The sequence below is a fragment of the Chelonoidis abingdonii genome, chromosome 23 (genome assembly GCF_003597395.2).
Source record: "Chelonoidis abingdonii isolate Lonesome George chromosome 23, CheloAbing_2.0, whole genome shotgun sequence".
NCBI classification, from domain to species: domain Eukaryota; kingdom Metazoa; phylum Chordata; order Testudines; family Testudinidae; genus Chelonoidis; species Chelonoidis abingdonii.
Genome location: NC_133791.1, coordinates 15601475 through 15625050, shown reverse-complemented (window position 1 = coordinate 15625050; position 23576 = coordinate 15601475). Strand labels below are relative to the sequence as shown.

The following is a 23576-nucleotide window of genomic DNA, read 5'->3' as shown; positions in this document are numbered from 1 at the left end:
GGAGAAGACTGATGGTTGTAAGTAATTTTCTGGGTGCTGTGTACACACACAGATGCCTTATCACTGAAGGATGGAAAATAGCAGCCGAGATGAAACTTCAGATACATTTTAAACACTCAGATGAAGGTGGGGGCAGAGGAGGAAGCAAGGAGTGTGGGGTGGGGGAAGAGTTTGTATTGCAAAGCACTTTTCCATTTGGATACTGAGACTAAGCATTAGATTGGAGCAGATAGCCGTGTTGCCTCAGGCCCAGGAGTGAAGACAGCAAAGTCAAGCGAAGGGGGAGTTTAAGGCCAGTGGGTTAGAGAAAGGGGAAAGGTTGTTTTTTTTAATTTGGGGGGAGAACAGAGTGAATTTGGAGCTGGTGAGGGATTAAAAGACTTGGCTTCTGTCTGGCACTAGTTTTGCAGACCCTGCCTCTCCAAGCTCTGCCCCTGGCCCTCGGTCCTATCAGGTTATTCTAGTTCTGGGCTGCCAACACCCACGCTTCTCTGTCTAGCCTAGGTACTTCTATCGCCCTCGATTCTGTAAAGCCCGAGCACTTCAGCGACTTTAATCTAGTTATTCTCACAACACCCCTGCAAGGTAGGGAAGTGCTGAGCCCCACTTTACAGCTGGGGGGACTGACGCAGAGAGACTAGGAGTAGAGATACACTGCAATGGGGCAGTGTGACTGCAGCAGGAGTGAGCCCAGGTATTGCTAGCAATGGGGCTGCAGCAGGATGGGCTGTACAAGACTACCCAGGAACCTGGGTAATTACTCGGGCGACTAGCCTGGCTTTGCTGCCTCTGGTATTAAGCTGGCTTGGGCAAGCCCATGCATACGGCAATTGCAATGTAGCCATTCCTAAGCGACTTACCCAAGATCACACAAAGTCAGGGGCAGAGCAGGGAACTGGTTTCCCCATGACCTAACCACTGGGCTAGCCTTCCATCCCAGCAACGTATTGCCCTCAAGCTCCTTACTGTTCTGATCCTGGGTTCTCCACACAACTCAGCCAACGCCCCTCACACCCGAGTGGTAACATCCCCTTGCTCTTATCAGAAGAATTCTCCTGTGCCAAAGCTGCCAAGCAGACCCAATGCCATGGCGGCTTAGAAACGGAGCAACTAGCCCGAGACCAGCAAACTCGTGTCACTTCCGAACCCAATTGCAGTGTGCACCCAGATCTCCCCGGATGTGGTACACGCAGGTGTAGGGATTTTTCATTCTCATCGTTATGGTCAAAGCACCATTATTCTGTTATATACACGGGGAAGCCAGAAGTGACAGACACTGTCATTCAGGGCTTTGGAACCGCCTGACCATCATGTACACAAAGAACAATTCATCCTACATTATTTATGAACAGCTTACTACTCAGAGCCAGGGGCTGGTGATTAACAAGAGTCAGTGAATGAGCCCTTTTATTCCCTTTGGGAAAGAATCTCATCGTAATTATTTCAGTGTATTACAGGAGCACATAGGGACTCCAATTCAGGATCACGGCTTACTGTGCTAGGAGCTGTACACACACATTATGAAAGGATGATCCCTGCCCTTGGAGTCTAAGGAACGATCCATCTGTCTTAACAATCTAAGGTACTTACAAATACACCTCTACCCCGCTATAACGCGACCCAATATAACATGAATTCGGATATAACTCGATAAAGCAGCGCTCCAGGGGGGCGGGGCTGCGCGCTCTGGTGGATCAAAGCAAGTACGATGTAACGTTGTTTCCCCTATAACGCAGTAAGATTTTTTGGCTCCCGAGGACAGCGTTATCTCGGGATAGAGGTGTATCTGAGCAGCTCACAATCTTTCCTGTATTTATCCTTGCAACACCCTCATGAACCAGGTCAGTGCTGTTATTTCTATTTTACCTATGGGGAACTGAAGCCCAAAGGGATGAAGGGTCAGATTTTTGATGATATCTGGGCACCTAAATCCCATGGGAGCTAGCTCTAAGTCATTCAGGAAGTCTTGGATGGACCAGGAAATTGAACCCAAGTTTCAAAAATCTAGGCTGGCGTCCTAGCCCCTGGCCATTCTTCCTCTCTGGGCTGCTAATCTGGCTGATTCTTTTGGAGCACAGGGCCACTTGGATCTCCACATGACAGTCTCTAGGTTAAACATCAGTATTGTTGCAGGAGATTGACAGACAGCAGAGTTATGTCTCTGCCAGCATGTGTCTACCAGGGCCGCCCAGAGGATTCAGGGGGCCTGGGGTCTTCGGCGGCATGGGGGCCCTGCTGCCAAATTGCCGCCGAAGACCTAGCACTTCGGCGGCGGGTCCCGGGGTGGAGGGACCCCCCACTGCAGGTCTGCGGGGCACTTCGGCAGAGGGTCCCGGAGCAGAAAGACCTCCTGCCACCGAATTGCCACCGAAGACCCCGAGCGGAAGAAGCTCTGGGGGCCTGGACCCGGCGAGAGTTTTCTGGGGGCCCCAGAGTGAGTAAAGGACCCCGTTCCAGGGGCCCCAAAAAACTCTCGTGGGGGCCCCTGTGGGGCCTGGAGCCTGGGGCAAATTGCCCCACTTCTCCTCCTCCCCCCCGCGGGCGGCCCTGGTGTCTACTGTAGGCATGACGGCAGCAGGAACTGGAGAGGCCCTTATGAATGCAGCTCCTTAGTGCTAGTCTCATTTACTGGGGCAAACCAACGTAGAAACACGAAGGCCAGCTGGATGCCATGCCACCCCAGTGCCAGCATTAAGAACACCGGAACCACCCACGGGACAATGTGAAAACATCAGCCCTGCTTGTGAGATGGTATGAAAATACCTCTCAAACTCGGCTGCTAGCTGTTTCGTCCAGCTGTTGGGCTCAAAGGCAGGTGTTGATGGCAGTTTGTTAATCTAAGGCCACACGTGCACTTGCGAAAAGCCCCAATGCACTCATCTGTAGCCAGCGATCAGCGTAGCTGCACCAGGACTAAGATCAAAGTGTTGATGGCACTTACAGGGCCTAGCACCAAGGTTAACCTTATCATCATTATTATTACTATAGCACCTAGAAGCACTAGTCATGGACCAGAACCCCTTGTGTCAGGTGCTGTACAAGCCCAGAAAAAGAAGATGGTCCCTGCCCCAAAGAACTGACAATCTAAGCATAAGACGAGGGGTACAGACCGACAGGAGTATAAGGAACAACAACACAGGCAATGGTCTCAGCGCACCAGCAGCCTAACTGTTAAGTTTTGTCAGCAGGAGGGCAGGGTTGGAGCAGGAGGAGTTAGTTTTGTGCATGTTACGGGGAGCTCCTCCTAGTCCTTGGGGCATATCCCTATTGCTTCCATCAGGGCACATCTTCGTCTTCCCTGTGTTGACCTTAGCAGTGAGCAATGGTGCAGCGCCACCGATAGCTGACTCAGATTTACTCCCAGGCATAGAGACAGCTTCACCCTGGTCATTCCAGGGGGGTTGGTATACTGAGACCTGGATACACATCATGTCACTGGTGGGTCACCAGGCTAGGAGTAACTTAGAGCTATTTGTCATCTCTTGGCTATTTGGTGGATCTCAGGCCAGTTCCCAGTGGGCAGTGTCCTTGTCACATATGTTGCCTTCCCCGTTGGCACTCACCAGCTGCCATTTTAGCAGTCTCAGCAGAAAGGCCAAGGGTTATGTGTACATGGAGGTATGGCCACTCTCAATCAGGACAGAGGCGCATTGGTGGGGCGGTGGGGCAGGGAGATTTACTACTGCTGACCAGGCTGTACCCATCCTGCGGGTTAACGGAGGACTTCTTTCTCCCCTGCAGTTAAGCAATAGCCTTTCACCAGCCCTGAATTCAAATGGCTAGTTGGGTCCAGGAGACAGTTTGGCCTCTTCACCATTTCACTTCAACAGATCCTTGTCTTCTCAAGGCTGCCTCTGGCTGACTATCACTTCCCTCATGCGGCCCTGATCGCCTCTACAGCAGCCTCTCAGCACTAAGTAAACACTCTTCGCTTCTATAGACTTTTGGCTTGGCCAAGTGTTAGGATCCGCTGCCCCCGGCCCCTGCCCTGAGAGCCCCAGCTACCATGCAAAACTGCCTTAATGTGACAGGGGAAGCAGCCAACACACTGCGCAGCTGGCGTAGGAAAGGCTGAGATGAAGGCACCGGGGGGAATTCAGAGGCTTGGCAGATGGAGAAGTTTGCTCTTAATCCCAAACCGCCCGGGGCCAACTTTGCTGTGGTTTCCCGGGCTGTCAGAAGCCTCTTTATTTGCCATGTGAACCAACCTTGAGGTCTTTAGACAATAACAAATAATTTATCTCCTGGGGGGTTTCCCCAGAGAGCCATAAGAGGAGAGGCTCCAAGACAGAATCTGCTGGCAGCAGAGCAGACGGCATTCACCTGTTATTCTTCTCAAGCAGGCTGGCTCCGAGGCATCAGAAATCCAGACAGGCCTCCCTGGGGCACACTGAGAAACGTGGGGGTAGGTATGTTCTTCTCCTGTTCCCCTTCCCAATCCACACCCAGAGACTTCCCACCTCTATGCTCAAAGAGCAGGCCCCTCTGAGAAATTCAGCCCTCCATTCTGGAGGACGGTTCATGGCCAGCATTGCCCACCTCTCCATGGCAGTCAGTGCCTTTCAGAACTGAGTGTCAGTGGAAGTAGATGGCCAGGTTCTGTGTGTCACACATCTTTCTGAGTATGACCTGGATTCCATAATGATCAGGAAATCAGGTTGGGAATGGTTAGCAAAGGTAGCAAAGTGACTCTGATTCTGTCTAATCTCTTTGTAATTACTGGACGAACAGCCATTTTGGAGGAACAAATCTCACCCTGAGTAGCGCTTTGCAAATCAGCCGCTTCGACCACTTGCTGGTCAAAGTATTTGTGCGGTGTGCTTGGTCCTCCCGGTAGCCTGATATTTTTTCTGCTTTCTGATTAGACAGCTGGAATTTTCTGAATAGAAACCACAGGTGTTCGTACAAAGGAGCAGCCATTCCCCAAACAGAAATCCCTGGATGCAAATACCAAGTGAATTTAGCACTCGTGGAAGGCCCAGAGACTGTCCCCAGAACATGTATCACAATGTAATTCAAGCTTCCCCGCCAATGTTACTTAGCCCTAAGCTGGAGGGGCTTCCACTGGACGTGAGAAGGCCATTCAATCTCCACGGCCCATTCTGCCCCCAGCCTTTCTGTATACACGGCTAACAAGAAGGCCAGTTACCATCAGCTGTGCCATCTGGGAAACACACACACACACTCACCTATTTCATGATAGCCACCAAAGAGCCATCAAATGGCAACACTATACAATCAGACATTACCAGCCTGGGCTGGATTTAACCTGGCAACCAGGAGCTGAAAAGCTCTGCACCCCCTGACAATCCCTTGAGTCACCCAGCCTCTCAACATGCAAACTGAGGGGCAAATTCCCAGCCAGTGTAATCAGCTGCACTGATTTAATGGAACTCTGCCGATTGACACCAGCAGAGAATTTGGCCCTCTGTTTCTTAGGCTCCCAAGAACAACTTTGAAGCAGGGGGAGACGTGCACACAGGTAATATCCTTTGGGTACCTTTTGCCCACCCGTCGAACTAGAGTTAGTCCATGTCTCCATGAGCCCATAACCTGTCTGCCCTAAATGCAAGCTGGGTGTAGCCTCTGGATCTCTCTCCCCACCTCTGTCCCTTGTGGCTTAGCAGCAGCATCTAGCAAGGTCTTTGCAAGCAGGGACCCAACTCAGCAGGGAAGCAAGACCCTCTTTCAAACAACATTATTCTAGATGTGCAGGGGACTGGGAGACTTGGGGCACTGTTAACTAGCTGTGCTGCCTTTTGCCTTGGGTTCAAATGTGGCACAGGTGAGTTGGGACTGAATCGTCTTACCACCAAGTGGCTGCATCCCCAAAACCACCCTCACGGAGGGGCCACAGACACTCTCCCTCTATGGCACAAAGAGGCATATTGGCAGGGTGATACGTGCAGGAAATGTACACCCCACTCTGGCTATATCTGTCCTGTGGATAGACTAGGAGACTCCGATCTCCAGGGCTCTACATACCCGTGTTGCCAATCACAAGCGTTAAAAAAAAATCATGAGTCAAGCCCCAACATAATCATGAGATTGGCTTTAAATGACAAGGTTTGAAAAATAGTAAAGCTTGGATTCTTATTTGCCTTCTGGGTTTTGTCCCTTTGGGGATCACATTTCACGTTTGTCTGCACAGCCATAAGGGCTAGAAACTTTCTCATTTGGTTTGGTAATGAAAGGTGAGATGCTGGTGCGTTTATGTGGCTGCAGGAACAAGGGCTTCCAGAAAAGCACTAAATAAATTCACACGAGTCTGGCAACGTTACTACACACGTGTTTTAAAGAGAATGGGGGAGGCAGGCAATTTAAGTGTGCCCTAGAATCGGTGCTTGTTGTGGAGAGGGATGTGGCTCATTAAAGCCCTGTCCCCTCCTTGCTTTTTCTTACCCAGGGTTATTTCTCTACTCATAGAGGTTGTGCATCCCTGGGTCAAAGCCTCAGTCCTTGTTACTGCCCCAGAACTATGTGAAAATTTGGATCTTAAGCGGATCTTTGTGGCTGCCTTAACTCTCCATAACAGGCTGACCCAGGACTCCTCCGCACCCCCAGATCCAATCCCTTTAGACTCAGGGGATGTCTGATCCTAACTTTGCACCTTGAGCGGCTCTCAGGTAAGAGTCCGGTGTCCGAGTTTCCATCGGAATGAGGGCTGGATTGCAGGCCACCTTTCCCTGATCTGGTGGAGAATGGGGTAAAGAGCACCATCTGCTGTCTGATCCCAGCACTGTATGTGGCTAGAGTCCTTAACAGTTTCCCAGACTGGGTATCAAACCACTTCCCCGCATTTAGGTTTCCAGGTGTTGAGGACTGAAGTGGTGACAGCACAGCATGGGGAGAGACTAGGGACACAGAGATGGGAAGAGGGAGAGCAACAGACACCAAACTAGAGAGACGCAGAAAGCACAAGACAGAGAGACAGACAGCGAGGCCTTCGGTCCCCTAGCAAATCCTCTCCAGTGTTTGTGTTTTACTCCCAATATTTTCCCCTACTGTGTTTCATTTTCTTCCATTGTCTGTTTCTCCCCTTTGCCTCTCCTCTCACTCTCGCTCTTCTGCTTCATATTTTTCTCCCCCTGTTGATTCCCACCCCCAGCATGTTCCATGCAACCTTCCCTCTCTTTCCTTTCCTCATTCCTCTTTCCCTCTACCCCTTCATCATCCAGCTCTGCTTTCTCCTTCCCCCTTTTCTCAGTCTCTGCCACCTTTTCCTCATCTTCCTTCCATCACTTCCCCTTCACCATTCTTCTGTCCCTCCTCCACCCCCTTGCTCCCCTCCCCTCTCACATCAAACCCCTCTAGGGCCCAGATGGGCTCTCTGAAACACTGTCCCAGGGAAGTGCTGCAGGTACCAAGCTGGTGGAGGAAGGCTGTCCCGGGTCTGTGGTCCACACTCCTCCTTTTGTCACACCCTCCATGACTCTCTCCTCTTCCTCTCTAACTTCCAGGGACAGGCCTGGGAAGTCTCTCTGCTATCCCCTCCTCCCAGTAGCCTCAGGGTCTTATCAGCCTGAAACACCAGATCGGCGAGGACAGGACTGGGCATTCCTGTGTGCTCCACAGTTGGCTGCTGGAGCTGTTCTCAACCAAGAAAGGGTTCCCCCTTCTTCTTCTCCTGCCTGAGAACATCTCAGAACCACTGTTTGATCCACCAGAGCTATTGCACCTTGTAATGCATGACAGGGGGAGCTTTAGCGCCCTATGGGGTTATGATAGCCATGTATAGGACATGCAGTTTGTGACCCTGAAAACCATGCCTCTCTACTTGGAGAACACGAGATTAAGCCCCCAGAGTCTGGCTGTTAGAAGGAATTGATTAATATAGGTGAGCAGGCCTGGCATATCCCATCCAGTAGAGGGCAGGGCATGTTCATGAACCTGTGCAGAAGCAGCTGACCCATGATAAATGCCCACAGATCAGTGGTGTGCAAAGTTTCCCAGTTGCGCCCCCCTCCCTTACCATTCATGGAATTTGTCATCTCCTTACTCCCATTGTAGGCACAGCCAAAGCTTCCTCAGCAGTGGGCTGCTTCTACCTTGCACCCAGGCTGCGCCGCTAGGGCAGGGCCAATACCTGCCTCTTCCCGCTCAGTTTTTCAGGTTTGGGGAAGCTGCGTGCAATGGTCTCTGGAGGCTGCTGGGAGCAGAAATCAGTTGACCCACTGGCCAGGTGGCCTGCTGAGATGAGTCAGGGAGTGGAGGTGGCACTCCCTCCCCATATCCCACAGCCTGGCATCGCCGCTTGCCCCACAATTTGAAAACCTCTGCCATAGATGGATCCAAACGAAGCCATTCACTGACAGCATAGTGTGAAGGGGGGAAGAAATTGGCTTGACACTTTCTGGCAGGTGTGACTGTGAGGAGACTTTCTCCCCAGGGAGCCTCAGACTGTCACATCGAGCTGGGGGGACACTCTCTGGGGAAGCAGGAGAGGCAGGTGGAATACTACTCTGTACAGGGGCTTAGGCATTCAGACTGAGTGTTTAGCTGAGGCAGGAGTCCCCAACCTTTCTTCCCTGAGGGCCACCCGTGCAGCTGCAATAGGTACTGCAGCCCACTCCATCAGGGACAGTAGTTGTGCAGGGCACGGGACTCACCTCAGTAGGGACCAGGGCCAGTGAGAAGGCAAAGGGACCAGGCAGGTGCCACAGCCAGCTCCTGCCCTCACCCTCCACCTCAGCAGCCCGCTGAGTGCCTTGAGTTGGTCACCTGGCAGTCCTGCCCCAGTCACCCACCCAGCACCCTGGAGTGCTTCACAGGCACCCCCTGCATGAGAATGAGGGATGGGACGGGGGCACCAGCGCCAGCAGAGGCAGGCCCTTGGGCTGAGCCTGGCCGTTACCTATGATGGGCCCGATCACGGCATTGTCAGGTGGAAATAGAGCAGCACTGCTGAGCCCAGGTCCCAGGAGAAGCCCCAGGGCTGATACTCCAGGGGGCCCGACAGCCACGGATCGTGGGATGCAGCAACTCAGAGTGGGGATGGCTGCGAACCTTCCAGCCTCCTCCAGCTGACCTGAGAGCTGCTGTCTCTCAAGGCTGGCCCCTTCTCCTTGTCCTCCACCTGGCAGCTCCACTTCTCCTCTGATGCCCGCCAGGGACGCTGGGCTCCTCCAGCTATGGGCGGGGGTCATCGCCAGCTACCACTCCACCAATGTATACAGTTGCGGTGGCACAGTTTGGTGCGTTATAGCCATACACAATGACACTCCAGTCATGGGGACATGCTGTAGCAGGCATATCAAGAATTTATGCTTGCAGTGGGACTAAACTGGTCCCAGAATGACCGGGGGGTTAGGAAGGGTGGGTGCAAAGGAGAATAACTCTTTCTTTCTGGCATGGGGAGAGCAACCTTTGTTGATGCTGTGACAATGATGGGTGCCATAGAATGAGGTTGTCCCAAACAGCAGATCCCACTGCCCCTGCCTGTAGGAGGAAGGGAGCACATTTCTACACCTCACCTCCAGTGGGTCACGTGTTGGGTCGTTACTGATGGTCCAGGATGGATCTGCAAGCAGCACGTGGTTACTTATATCCAAGAAACATGTATCTGGCGCCCTGCAGAGCGTAACTATGCCCAGAGAACAGCAGAGTCCCTGCCCCGAGGACTTACAGCCCAAAGGCTGGAGTGGGTGCAGTGCAGTGCAATAGCTTACAGAGCCAGTGCAGCTGCACATGGTCTGAGAGGTTTCCTGGAAGACGTGGATCTCCAGGAGACGTCTGAACAAGGAAAGGCAGGGCTGCAGAACTCAGGGGATTCATATGCAGGGGGTTGGCTTGGGCCCAAGCTAAAGATAACACAGCCCCTATAGGGGGCTAATAACATTGTCGGCAGCTAATCATTTCCTTTAAAACACAGACTGACCTGTTTGACTAGGAAATGATGCTCAGGACTCGGCTAAGGGAATTCAGATGTTGACAGGGAACACCAGCTGCAGCATGAAAAGATCTGTTACGTGCCTTGCAGCTGGTTTAATGGCAGAAATAGCTAGAGCCCAGAGGTGACATGTGGGGGTCACATGCTCCCCCAGTTTCTGCCAGGGTGGGAGTTGGGCTGAGCGCAGCTGAGGGGGACATGCCTGGGAAAGGCACCAGCACCTTGCACTCCCGTGGAGCCCGGCTAGGAGGTATCGGGACCAGGGAAGAGAGACTGAGCTAGCAGTGGGTGTAATAGGCTAGGGAAGGCTAAGCTTTCCCTAACTTTGGTCCCGCCCATGCTCCACCCTGAGACCCCGCCCTCATGACCCCTCCCCCAAGGTGGGCGGGGCTCAGCGCTGGCTGGCAGCTCGAGTTGGCCAGCGGCTCAGCATGGGCTGAGCCTGGGGTGGCTAGGGTGACCAGACAGCAAATGTGAAAAATCAGGACAGGGAGTGGGGGGTAATAGGTGCCTATATAAGAAAAAGAGCCAAAAATCCAGACTGTCCCTATAAAATTGGGACATCTGGTCACCCTAGGGGTGTCTCAGGCCAACTTGGGGGTCAGACCATTGCTTGGTCCAGGAGCTGGGCCAGCCTGGGGGTCTGTCCAGCCAGGGGTTGGCACAGGCTGGTGCTCAGCCTGGCTGATGGGGCTGGGATGGGCTGGCTGGCAGCCCAGGGCTCGGGGCAGCTAGGGTGGGTGGGCCTGTGCTCCTCCGGCCACTGGGGAGGGGACCTCCAGTCTCCGGTGGGCAAGGGGGGCACAGTAGGGGCAGGGCCTCAGGTGGAAGGGGCAAGCCTGGGGGCTGGCTTCCCCAAAGTGGGAGTTCATGCGCTGCCCAAGCGTGGAGGCAATGGGAGAAGTGAGGAAGGAGCTGTGAAGAAGTGGGGAGCAAGGTGGTACCAGTCTGGAGACACGTCAAGCCTCACTCATTGGGTGTGAGACTCACTCACTACACGCTAGCTCACTCTCGCACACGTTTCTAAGCTTATCTCACTCATGAGAAAATATGTAAAGATTTAAACTATTTTTTCTCAGGCACTGCAAGAGACAACCATACATCCTGGGCCCCAAACATGGGGCTTAGAGCTTGGAAAGCCACTTTGCAAGCTTATGGACTGTGGCCATCATGGAGACTACAGGGCTGCAGTCTGTAGGTAGGAGAGAGGAGGCTACACAAGGGGTTTTCTGGTGGATGGAAACATTTGACAGTCAAAAAAATATGAGTTTGTCCGAAAAACAAGCAGGACTTGATTGAAAGTTATTTGGTTCTGCAAAATACAGTTCAAAATTTAAACTCCACTGGACAAATTCATGGCCCTTCATTGTCCCAGTAGCAGGCAAGGATTCTTTTTTCTTAAATGTATGCTGTGTTGCTAGGTGCTGTCCTGTGGTCATGGAGGAGAAATATAATATGTCATCTGGGGAGTGAAATACACTGCAGAAATAGCAGAGCAATGGCTTTACAGCCACATTTAAATTCCTTTTGTACCTGTGACAAACCCCATCTCTGATAAAGTAAGTAAAATATGTTTAATAATTATGATTACTGTTGTTAATTATTATTATTATTTATTAATGCTTTCAGGGCACTTGGGTTTCCCAGCAGTAATTTGTTTGCTGACTTCTTTTCTTTTCTTTTCTTTTGGTAGTACAGTAATTTGTTCCTAGGACTTTGCCAGAAACTCTGTTTGCAATGTTTTCAGAAAGTTTTGATTGTTTTTATGAATTAATTTTTATTGCATCCAAGATTTTTCTGGTTCTTGTACAGTTTTCAATGTGTCCCAATGAGGGTTAAATATTAATTAATTAATTTAGCTGAGACCCTTTATCTAAGGCAACAGGATTATTACAATACAGTATGGTACCTATAAAAAGTTACATAGACACAAACTTGCAATCCTTATATCACAAAGTCCACTCACTGTTTGTATATTATTATTAACATCCGTGCTTGTGAAACTCCTATTATACTGGTTAGATTAAAACCCTGGACTATTGGTATTGCCTAGGACCAAAGATGAGTCTTTTTTTTAAGCAATGATCTAACACTCCACCTGGGAAGTATTCTTTGACCTTGAATCTCACTCTTTGGTGCTGTAAATCTCACTTTAAGGTCAGCCAACGTTTGGCAGGTGCAATGGGTAATTAGATGGGTGAGCAAGGGGCCAGAGGTGATGCGTGGGGTGGTCATATGGCCCCCCTTTAAATTCTCCATCCCCCACTATCATCAAGAGTTACATCTCACCTTTGCTAGAGCCAGAGAGGGGGAGACGCATGCACAGAACCAAAAGCAATGCCTAGACTTCAGGGTTACAGATGAAATCTTCTACTACAGCAACCTCTAAGCACAAGTCCCTGCTTTAGCGAGCCAGCCACCATCTACAGCACAAACATGTCACAGGGCTGCCTTAAGTGCAGCAGTTAGGCCAAGCAGCTCAAAATGGAGCCTGCTACACAATCCACTTTCACCCTCCCAGGCCAAGGGAAAAGAAACTGGCTGCCTTGTGGAAGCAGGCCCAGTTGTTGCAAGGTGGGAAAGGGTACAGGAGCTTCCTCCCCTGGACTGCTCCTGTGGTGTAGGACAAGCCATGTAGACTTCTCTGTTTAGGGCTTGGGCCTTGGATAAAGACTGCTCTTGTGGGGTGAGATCCTGCTTCTTCTACCTTGCAGACTCCCCCTTCCACGAGGAAAAGCCCCAAGATTCTTTCCCAACAGGTAGTTGGAGAGAGCAGGATGCCCCAGAAATCCTAATGAGAATCCTAGCAGTCTCCAGCGTTGATCACAGTACATACATACATACATAAAATGCTACCTCTGGGCAAACTATTTCCTGAGGCACTCCAATTAGCTAAATCTCCCCTCCCCTGCATGAACACGAGCGCAATGCAAAGCCCCCCAATTAGCTGAACCTCCCATGCCTACCTCTTGCGCGCACACACACACATAGTGAAGTGCAGAGATCCTGATTAGCTGACCCCACTCCCCCTGACTGTCCAATGAAGAGACCCCAGTCTGATGATCCCCTCCATGTAATACAGCGAAACCCGTTAGCTCAACCCTGATTCTCTGAACTGCATATCTGTTGCTGATTCTGAAGTGCATTTTTTTGATTTACCTTGAGCTTTAGCTATCCCACAAGGCAATGAGATAATGGGGGTTTGTCTGCTGTGCTCTCAGGCACTTTGTATGCCACAGTCTCAGGGGTTATCCTGCCCCTTGGACAATATTTCACTGGTATGGACATTGCAGCCAGTCAGTGTTTGTGTATATGTCTGTATAATTACTGCATTGATACTTGAGCTGTAAATCTGCTCTGCTAGAGGTATCTATGCATTTTTATGTTGCCAGTACTCGTTATTTTACTGCAAGTCTCATGTATTTGGCATTTTTCTCGGTGCTGAAGCTCCTGGGAGTCATGTGATTATGTAAGACTCCACTGTTTAAAGTACATTTAGATTCATAAATTCCAAGGTCTGAAGCTACCATTGTGATCATCTGATCCGATCTTGCCCATAATAATTCCTGTTTGAGCTACAGCATATCTTCTAGAAAACCATCCAATTTTAAACTAAAAATTGCTAGTGATGGAGAATCCACCACAATCTAGCCCTTGCGGCTGTGGAGAAAAGCTTGAAAACATGACCCCTAGTGGTATGATAACCAGAAAGCAATTCAGTGACCCCAAGATTTATGCTGTTTGACAATCTCATGATTTGTAAACCAGTCTCATGATTGTTGGTGCCTGATTCATGCCTTTTGCCTGCTCGGTGTAGGCAATACTGTTCTGGAAGCCAGAAAAACACTATCCCCTCAGTTTGGTAGAAAAATTAAATGATCTCTAAGTTCATATCTTCTGCTGTGGAATTTGCCGTGTCTTTTCCATCTCTCCCATGTATTGCCCCCATTTTACTGGGTGTGCACTACCCCCTGCTTTCTCATTTGCTTTACTTTAAATCTTAGGTTCCGAGACAAGCAAGTGAAATTTAACATGAAGGTCCATTCAGTGTGAAGAATGTAGCGTGGCCTTTTGCCAGGAACAGTTCAAAGCGTTTTGACACTTGTTAATACCCCTGCAGCTTCTGTGCATTCAATCTGGGTTGCATTAGCACCATGAGCAATCTGTGGTTGGCGGAGGTGGGAGGGGGAGGAATGACTTTGGGATCCATCCAAGAAGTGTCATACTCAATCTGGGTTCTTATAACTACTTATCTAACATGGTACATCACATGGTTTGATCTGCCAATTAGCCTCAGTCAGAGCTGCTAACCGAAAGCAGATGGATCTGTACATTATCGTATGGAAAAATCTGCCACTTCCCATTTTCCTGGAGAGTGGGAGAGCTGGGCTGAATGCCCCTTCCTAAAATCACCAGGCGGCAGCAGCAGGTCTTAGATATGCAGCAGTGAGGATGAGCAATTAAGGGTGCTCTGATGCAAAGGTGACGGAGAGCGGAGTGGGGACATATGTAAGTACCTAGGTTGGTGGAAGGCTGGTGGCTGCTGTTGCTTCATACAGGTGTGGCACTGCACATGAGCAAAGGAGTTGCCCTTAACCTGTTTCCTCTTTATTTTGTGTGTGTTTTACATTGGGGTTATGTAAAGCAGCACCACTAGCCCTTGCTTTCCTTCCCTTGCACCCTCCCCTTCCCTGGGGTATAAGAATTTCTGTTCCCCCATCTTGGGCAGAATGTTAGAAGCATCTGAGCAGGCAGGAGAACATCTCAATTGTCTGATCAGAACATTGGAAATTCCCATCCCTCTTTCCCATCGCCCCACCTTCCCAAACACATGCAGTAGCATTTATCAGCTTCAAAAAGAGAACTTTTTAAATAGCATTAAGGGCCTAATTTAAAGTCACAAAAGCCATGAAATTCAGAGTTAAGGCTAAAAATCCACTTGACACTTTGGCCTTAAGTCATAAAAGGCATGAGTCAAAGGCAGCAGCTGAGTGCTCAGAGTTGCCTGGCTTCTGAGCAGCCTGGGGGAGGGATGCAAGTCAGATCCCTTAATGAGATTTAAATGAGCTGATGGCCTGAACTCAGAAGGTTCAGAGATGCTGTTTGGATTAGCTTTGGGGTACTGATCCGAACCGCTTTGGTCTGGGAACTGGGCTGGAAAGCATATTTTTTCCCCAGGGGCTAGTCCTGAGAGGTGCTGAGACCCAGCAACTCCAACTCCTGTCAGTCTGTGAACTCTGAGAGCACAGGACCATGATTCAGTCCAGAATCCGGGTTATTTGTGATGTGTGCTCCTCTCTCTTGCAGCCTGAGATTGCAGGGTTGTACGAGGAGAGGCAGTGTGGTTTAGTGGGTAGAACATCAAGCTGCGAATTAGGAGATCTGGGCCACTGGTCTGCTGGGTGACCTTAGGCAAGTCACTTCCCCTTTCCGTGACTCAGTTTCTCCTACTGCTTGTCTTGCCTATTTAGATTGTTGGTGAGGGACTGTCTCTTACTATGACTTTACAGTGCCTAACACAACGGTACTCCAATCTCAGATAGGAGCTTTAAAGCCATCATAATCCTAAATCTGGAACCTTTAGCCCTTCAGCGAAATCTTAACATTATCAGAGCAAATCAAGTCAGATTTAAAACCTTTATTATAGTAGAGGAACAAACAGAAAAATGTAACAGCATCAGGTTCGTGCACCTGGAACAAGGAAGTCCATTAAGTTCCAGCCATATTTGTTGGTTTGAATTAGCTGCTAATCCTACATTTTGCCAGGCTGCTTTCAAAAGCTTTTTATGCCAGCTCCAAGCTAATAGTATCTTGTCTAGTTGCATAGGGTCATGTAGCAATGCACATCAGCTAGAAGAAACTAACTCAAAATATGGATACGGCTATCCAGCTTTGGTTGTTCAAGGCAAAATTTTCACTAACGGACACTGAGTTTCGGTGCTCAGTTCAGTGTTTGGGGGCTCAGTTTATTTTAGGGATGCTGAGAACCCACAAGTCCGTGGACTCAATGGTAACTGAAGGTGCTCAGCAGCTTTGAACACAAGGCCCCACAGACCTCTAACTGGGGCACCCAGAATTACTAGCCACTTCTGGAAATGCTAGGCCTTAATGTCTTGACCTGGGTGAACTTCATGACAACTTTGTCGGGAAGGGCCAGTTCAGCCAAAGCAAAACTCTTGTGGAAACGTATTGCTTTGGATGGAAGTTCCATTGGGAAGGTTTCTCTGGTCCAGGATGGAATTTAGGTCCTATATTCGGTAGGGCGGCATCATGACTGGGCTATAGAGTCAGTTTCTTTGTATCTGGCCCAATGAATATTTAATTATTTATACAAAATTGGAACCGCTACAACTGGAGAGACTGACAGAGACTTGACATCATAGCCTGATGGTGAGGGCATTCAGCTGGGATATGGGAATGAGGCTTTGATTCAGAGCAGGGACACACACCTTGTACCCAGATCCCATGTGAGTGCCCTCACTCCTGGGCTGTTGGCTAGTCCGGAGTGAGTCACTTACTCTCTTTTTGCAGAAGACTTTGACTGGTCTAGTTCCTGTTCTGATGCAAAAAAAAACAAACGTCAAAACCTCGAGTTGTTTTGTGAAGTAGAACTCTTGTTTTCCGGCCAACCCTAGCTGTTGTACGTGTTGCCTCGTTTGAGGGGGTAGGAGGGAAATTTGCAAGATTCATACAGTTGTACAATCTACAAAGCATTGATGCACTTCTTGAGGAGATAAAGACTCTCCTCCAACACAGACAGGTTGGAATTGGGTCTTCTTTCACTATGGGGACTGTCTCCATACAAAGACAAGGTACCTGGTTAGTCCTGTCTCATAGTGTAGCTCTGGATGACACTTTGGAAGTAAGCAGCCGTGTTGCGTTCTGGATGGAAAAATATCAGATAACACTTGGGACCAAAGTAACCCATGGAGACCCCAAGCAAATTGATTACCACGCCCAAGGCATCGCAGATGGTCACCAGCACCCCTCTGTACACAGACATGACCAGGAAAATGGCAATCTCGGAAACAGCATAGCAGGTCATGCACAGCGTGATGTACTTGGCTTCGTTGTAGTTCTTGGGAAGCTCCTTGCCTATGTAGGAAAAATAGAAACACAGAATAGAGAGAAATGTGTCTAGGCTGTTGTTCATTAGCAAGGCCAACTTGTAGCTCTTGTTGCATTGCAGCTCTGCTATAGAGGGGTTGTCCTCCAGCACTAACAGAACTGGAGTAGGAGGGTGGATGATAACGTTGGTCACAATGATGGTGACTTTCAGAGCTAAAATTACGGTTATAAAAATGTACTGGCCGTTGTATTTCATCCAGTAGCTGTAGGCTTTGGGCAGCCGGGCAGCCATCTTGAAAATGCTGATGATCTGGAAGGACCTGACGGTGATGCAGGAGATGCACACGGTGAAGCAGAAGCTGTACACTATTTGCCGGCACATGCATTTGAACTCTGTTGGGATCCCTATGTACATGGGGACGTTGATGAAACCGATGATCAGAGACACCAGCATGAGGAAGCACATCCTGCCTCCTGCAGATTTCACCACGGGTGTGTGCGAATGAATGGCAAATATGACAGATATGACTACAGTGGCTACAAGGCCCAGCACCGAGAATAGCAGCAACACCACTGCAGTGCCTTCTTGCCATTCCAGATATTTCACAAGCCTTGGGTAGCACTTTTGACTTCTGGCACTGGACCACTGGTCAGCTGGACAAGGCTGGCAGTTGTACAGGTCTGCAAAACAAAATGTGGTGTTTCTGAAAGACCCTACCAAAGGGTGTCTTGTCGGTAAATAGTCAATATGTCTAGTAAGAGCATAACTGATGGGAGTGATGCTAAAGGTTTTGCACCCATACTAGCTCAGGCCGCTGTCTTGTCAGCTCTCACTAGCTAAGCAGGGTCAGAGTTGGTCAATTCTGGATTGGGAGACCTCCATGAGAACCCCAAAGTAGTGGTGGTTGTACTGTTGCTAAAACTCTTCTTTCTGACTAATATGTGAACCAGAGCCGTAAGCTTGGTCTTAGGGGTACACTGTGCTGTTGGAGGTGAAGTCATTCAAATGAGAGTTAAAGCCACTTACGGTCCTTAGTGATCCCATGGGTTTGTTTTGGTCTGTTTTTCTCTGCAAGTGTTGGGATTTTAACCCTAGTGTCTTGGCTAAATTCCAATCTGGGTAATTGCATTCTATATCCCAAAATTCCCCCTAAACTTGATATTGGAGTCAGTGTTCCTTTTTCCTTCCTGGTGGAGTAGTTTCATTGTGCACCGTTACCCTATTGTGTTCCACCCTAGAGGTGACGGCACTTCAACAGTGGCCACGGTTCCTCAAAGTACATAGTTTGTCAAGCTTCTTGGAATCCTTCAGGACAGACGGTGCTATGCAAATTTAAGATATAAATAACACCTAAAGTCTTCTATCTGAAGATCTCGCATGACATTGCAAACATTAATTTAAGCTTCACAGTTCCCTTTTAAGGTAGGGTATTATGAAAAACTTAGCCACAGCGAGGCCATGTAACTTGCCTACTGTCAAATAGTGAATCACTGTTAGAAGTGACAATGGAAGTCAGGTCTTCTGACTCTTCATCCCCTTTTCTGACTACACCTCTACCTCCATGCCAGCGCCCACTCCCTACACCCACACACCACGCACAGAGAATCTGAATCAGTGAGAGAAAGCATGGCCTTGCGGGGATTATTATTACAGTAATGGAGCATCTCAGCTGAGACTGGGGCTCCATTGTGCCAGCTAGTGTAAAAACACGCAGTGAGAGGCAGTGCCTGCCCAAAAGAGTTTACAATCCCAAAGAAGACGACAAAGGAAGGATTTATTATCCAATATTATAGATATGGGACTGACTCCCAGAGAAAACTAAGTGACTTGCCCAAGGGCACACCGGAAATGTGGCAAGGCCAGGAACTGAAACCAACTCTTCTGGGTAAGAGATTCATTCCTTTCCTAGACTCTAGGACTAGATGGGACCTTTAGATAATCTAGTCTGACCTCCTGGATAGCGCAGGCAGAGAGTCTCACTCAGCTACCCCTATCTAGAGCCCAGTAACTTAAGTATAGACCTTCTGCTGGGAACAAGCACTGTCGGATTGATATGAAAACTAGGTGCGTTTAGGCTTGTACGTTGCATTTTCCTTACCGTTGTTGTTGAGAAAAGTCCCTTTTTCACAGTCGATACACTCAAAACAGCAGCTGCGAACATTTAAAGGCTTCCTCCGCTGTCCGTACTCACACTGCTGGGAACAGACTGAAATGGGGACCTGGGAAAAAGGGAATTGGAGGAAAACAATGATGATCTCATAGCAACTTCCAGGTGAGCTGGAAGAACTTGTAAATGTTCTGTAATAGAACCTCAGCAGGTCATATGGTCCAGCCCTCTACTCAAAGGGGAACAAATCCCCAGGTTTTTTTTTAACCTCAGTTTTCTAAATGGCCCCCTCAAGGACTGAACTCACAACCCTGGGTTTAGCAGGCTAATGCTCAAACCACTGAACTGTTGAATTCCAATTCAGCCACAGTATAGATAGGAACAGCTAGGATAAAGCCAGCCAAACAAGATGTTTTACCTTTAAATAGGGAACAGGGTTTAGACTGATGCTCTTGGGATTCAGCCATCAGTTATACATACCTGCTATAACTTTAACAGCAAGTTTACCATGTTCCAATAGCAGAGAACCAGGGATTGATTTCTTGGGACGGCCATAAGCAAAACATTCCTAGGATCAAGCTAACTACTGCATCACCTTTAAATAGAGAACAGGGATGGACATAGCCACAAAGGCAGCACTCATCTGGGAATAACCTAACGAGCCACTAGATGTCGCTGTTGTACCAGACAAACAGCTGGAGGAACATTCTTCTGGCAGGAGGCAATTTAGAATATTAAAGCCAAGGGCCAGACTTTCAGGCCTTGTTTGTTTATGCACAAGTCTAGCAAACACAGCCCATTCTAGCCACTTTTTTGGTCGCCTGTCATTTTGTTGCCTAAGTGATAGGATTTGCATGCTCAAGTCCCATTTGTGTGTGTAACTATGGCACAATAATCCCTAGCTTCTATATAGCACTTTACATTCGAAGAGTTCAAAGCACTTGACAAAGGAGGTGAGTATCATTCTCTCTGTATTACAGATGGGGAAACTGAGGCACAAAGAGGTGACGTGTCTTGGCTGAGATCACCCAGCATGCCAGTAGTGAATAGAATCTAGGTCTAACTCTGTACTCTATTGACTAAGCCCTACTGCCTTGGGTTTTGCTCATGTAGTTCTAGGACTTCCCCACATGTGTGATAATGGGTGGAAGGAGCTTGCCGTGTTGTTTGGGGTGTGCCAGGAGATGTTCTGGATGGTGAACAGCAGCGTCTGGTTCTTTGTGCTGTAGGAGGCAATTTTCTGAAAGGGGTTGTTGGGTTGGTCCCAATTCCACTGGATGATCTCGAAGCTGTTTGGAGTATTGCCTCTCTCTCTGAAACTGATCCTCTTGTTGAGCAGAGAGAAGTTCACGCGCTTCATCTCTGGCACTAGCTGCAAATGGAGAAGGATAAGATGATCAATGCGCACGTACTGCTAGGCACTGAAGTTACAGATTGAGGTCACTTCCTGAAAGTCTGGTTCTGCTCTGAAAAGAGACACTGCCTAAGGAGCAGCCGTGGGTATTTTACTTGGTGATTCCAGGTCAAATGCTCTCAGTCAGCAGAAATTTTCTTCTAAGACCCAGCATGGCAAACTGACCCTTGGATCAGAAAGTCAAACTGGGCTCTTCTGGCTTACATATCTCTATAGATTCTACAACTGGCTGATGCATGAGTCAGAAGAGAAGCCAGCTTGCCCCCCTGGAACTATGTTGACTTTGCAAGAGATCTAAAAATCCTGAGGGCCAGACCCTGCCACCCATGTTCACACTGAGCAGTATCTTGCATCCCATTGATCACAACGGGACTGGTGGGTGAGTAAGAGGAGAGAGTGGCCGATTCTTCCATCCTTGCTCTGGTCTGTGGGAAGTGGATCTGATTCTCTGAAGACTATGGAGCAGGTCTGTTGAGCAAGATGTTGCCGTTTTGACACCCACTTTGCAGAACAGAACTGCGCTCCAACAGGTCCTGCAGGAAGTGGTCGTGGTAAATGCAGTAGTGGTGCTTTTCCTCTGAGTCAGTGCTGACCCCTGCCACACACGCCCAGTGCGGAGTTTGTCTGAGGTGGGCACTGTTCTAACAGAGATGCCGTCTTTTGGTTGGGGGCCCAAAATTAGACTCGGGTAAGGGTGTGTACACCTGCATAGAGATGGACTCTTTGCTGCTGTGTCTCTGCCCTAGCGTGAGTTTGGGACTCAGTACCCGCTGTCATTCTGCAAAAGTTCATTTGACCAATTGAGCTGGATGCAGGCGCGATCTATCTGTCCCTGCTAAGCAAGGAGACTGTGCTTCTGGGACAACTACATGGAACTGTGGGCAAGCTATTCTGCAACATGGACAGTTGTCTGCTAGGAACTGGGTTGGGGTCATCTGACCCATCTGATGCCAACCACCAAGCAGTCATCAGAGATTCACACCTTTCTGTTCCTAGCCACATGGGCTGGAGCAAAAAGGCTCTACTGGCACTCTCCCAATGCCCCAAGTCATGTGGTCCCACGCCCTTAAAATGTGGCTTGGATTTCTCAATGCAAGCATGTGACCAACCTGCCAGGGATAAACCATTCGCTTGTGGCATCCTGTGGTATTGCAGCCCAGCAGCCTGTGCAAAGCGTGAGCCACGATGTAAACAGAAGAGTAGACGTTGAAGTCTATGCGCTCCCCTTGGACCCTCATACTGTGGTCTGCGTCTCGGGCAGCTCTGAGGCACTGGTCGCACGCTTGGTTGCATGTAGTTTGGTCACTCGCCTGCTTATTGGCTCCTTCTGCCGGGCTGACCCTGAAGTCATCAAAACCAGGAATGGAGAATTCTTTTACTGCCACCCCCAGGATGGTGCCCACCCTCCAGAGGTCAGTGATGTTGTACAGGGTGGGCTCAGTGGCCCAGGCTTCGGTGGCAATCCACACCAAATCCGTGACATTCTGGCGGACAGCTTCTTGGAAGAAGAACTGTAGCGTCAGCTCCAAGGACAGGATGATGACCACCTTGGCCGTACTGTGGATGATGTTGCTGACAACGGACTTGATCTTTCCGTGCAACTCTAGTGAGAGCTGCTGGCTGCTTTGGGGCACTGGGATGACGTCCTGCAATGCCACACAGATCTTGGTAGTGTTGGCCCGCAGGAGCTTCAGATTTTGCCGCCCGTAATCGTCGTCGCTGTACAGAATGTTGATCCAGTTCCACCGGAACTCCTGCAGAAGGAGCAGCATGGCCCGAATCTGCTGCTCCATGCTGGAAATGGTGCGGAAGACGGAGGGGAAGCGTTCGCGGTCATTCAGCTCATTACTGGTTGCGCTGTAGGAGATCTAGGGGCAGGGAGGAACAGGGAAGGGACAACATGAATATACAGACATGACTTACACCCAGTATAACAGCTTTGGTGTGGTTGGACTTGTACAGGGTGTATTGACATAGGAATTGGCTTTCTCTGGAGTGCAGACTTAATGCTGTCATAATGCACAAATTAGGGGCTGGTCTAACTACGGAAATGGAGCATGTCTGAGTTCCAGAAAGCCAGGAGGTGCCCAAGTGAGCCGTCCAGCAGCAGCACTCTGCACATCTGGTGTGATTTACATATAAAGGGACCAGATTATCCCAATGAAAATATGGGATACCTCTTGCTTGCCACCCAATGGGGAGCATGTGACATAGGTTGATTTGAGTATGCTGAAGCTGCAGAGGGCTGACTCGCTTCAGAGCGGGGGATATGTTCATGAAATCATTAGTGAGGCAAGCCCTGGAAGGTTTGTCCAGCCCTAACATGGGCACCAGCTTACCTGTGGCATGAGGAAAAGACTCAATACCTGGGCCACTATAACAACTGCTTGTGAAGAGTCTGGGCCAATAACAGCGAGCACCCGGGGCTGGTAGTGTGTATAGTTATTGTGCAGCTGCACCACAGAGTGCTTGTTGGAGAGGAAATACAAGATGGGGTGAATGAAGTTGGTGAAATAACAGACGTCAACCATCTCATAGCCTAGGGAGACACCAGGCAGCAGAGTACTGGAATTGTTGATCTGCTCCACTGCGAACCTCATGGCCCGGAGGTAGCTGTAGCTTGCTATCTTCAGCTTGTACCTGGGAGGAGTGCAAAACGATGAGTGATGGGTGCAGGAACTCCTCCAGTGAGAGACCGTGTCCGCCTTTGGGCTTATGCAGCAAGGCTCAAAGAGGACTCCTCTCGCTTAGTGTTGCATAGCACTGCAGTCTCAGGACCCTGGGCCCAACTCAGTAAGGTGCTGAGCACGCATAACTCCCACTAGCTTCAGGATTGGACCCTAAATTCTACCCTGAATATAGTGCTCCTATAGGAGTCAATGGGAGCCAGGTGCATAATGGGCCATCATTATGGGAAGCAGCGTGGTCTGTTGGACAGAGCAGTGGAGTGAGACTCAGGGGACCTGGATTCTTGTCCAAGCTCTGCCACTGGCCTGCTGGGTGACCTTGGCCAAGTCATGCCTCTCCATCCCTCAGTTTCCCATTTGTAACATGGGGATAATGATAATGACATCACTTTGTAAAGTGCTGTGGGATC

At 49.4% G+C, this 23576-nt stretch overlaps 1 protein-coding gene across 1 annotated transcript; it reads right to left on the bottom strand.

The window, feature by feature from the left end:
- Window positions 1–15514: 15514 nt before the first annotated feature.
- TAS1R2 (taste 1 receptor member 2) lies at window positions 15515–23119 on the bottom strand. The gene is made up of 4 exons (XM_075060372.1): window positions 21589–23119; window positions 20225–20437; window positions 19057–19177; window positions 15515–17638 (listed from the first exon to the last, which is right to left on the bottom strand). The coding sequence occupies exons 1-4, from the start codon at window positions 22270–22272 to the stop codon at window positions 16710–16712; spliced, it is 1947 nt and encodes a 648-aa protein (XP_074916473.1). The 5' UTR covers window positions 22273–23119; the 3' UTR covers window positions 15515–16709.
- Between the last annotated feature and the right edge of the window lie 457 nt (window positions 23120–23576).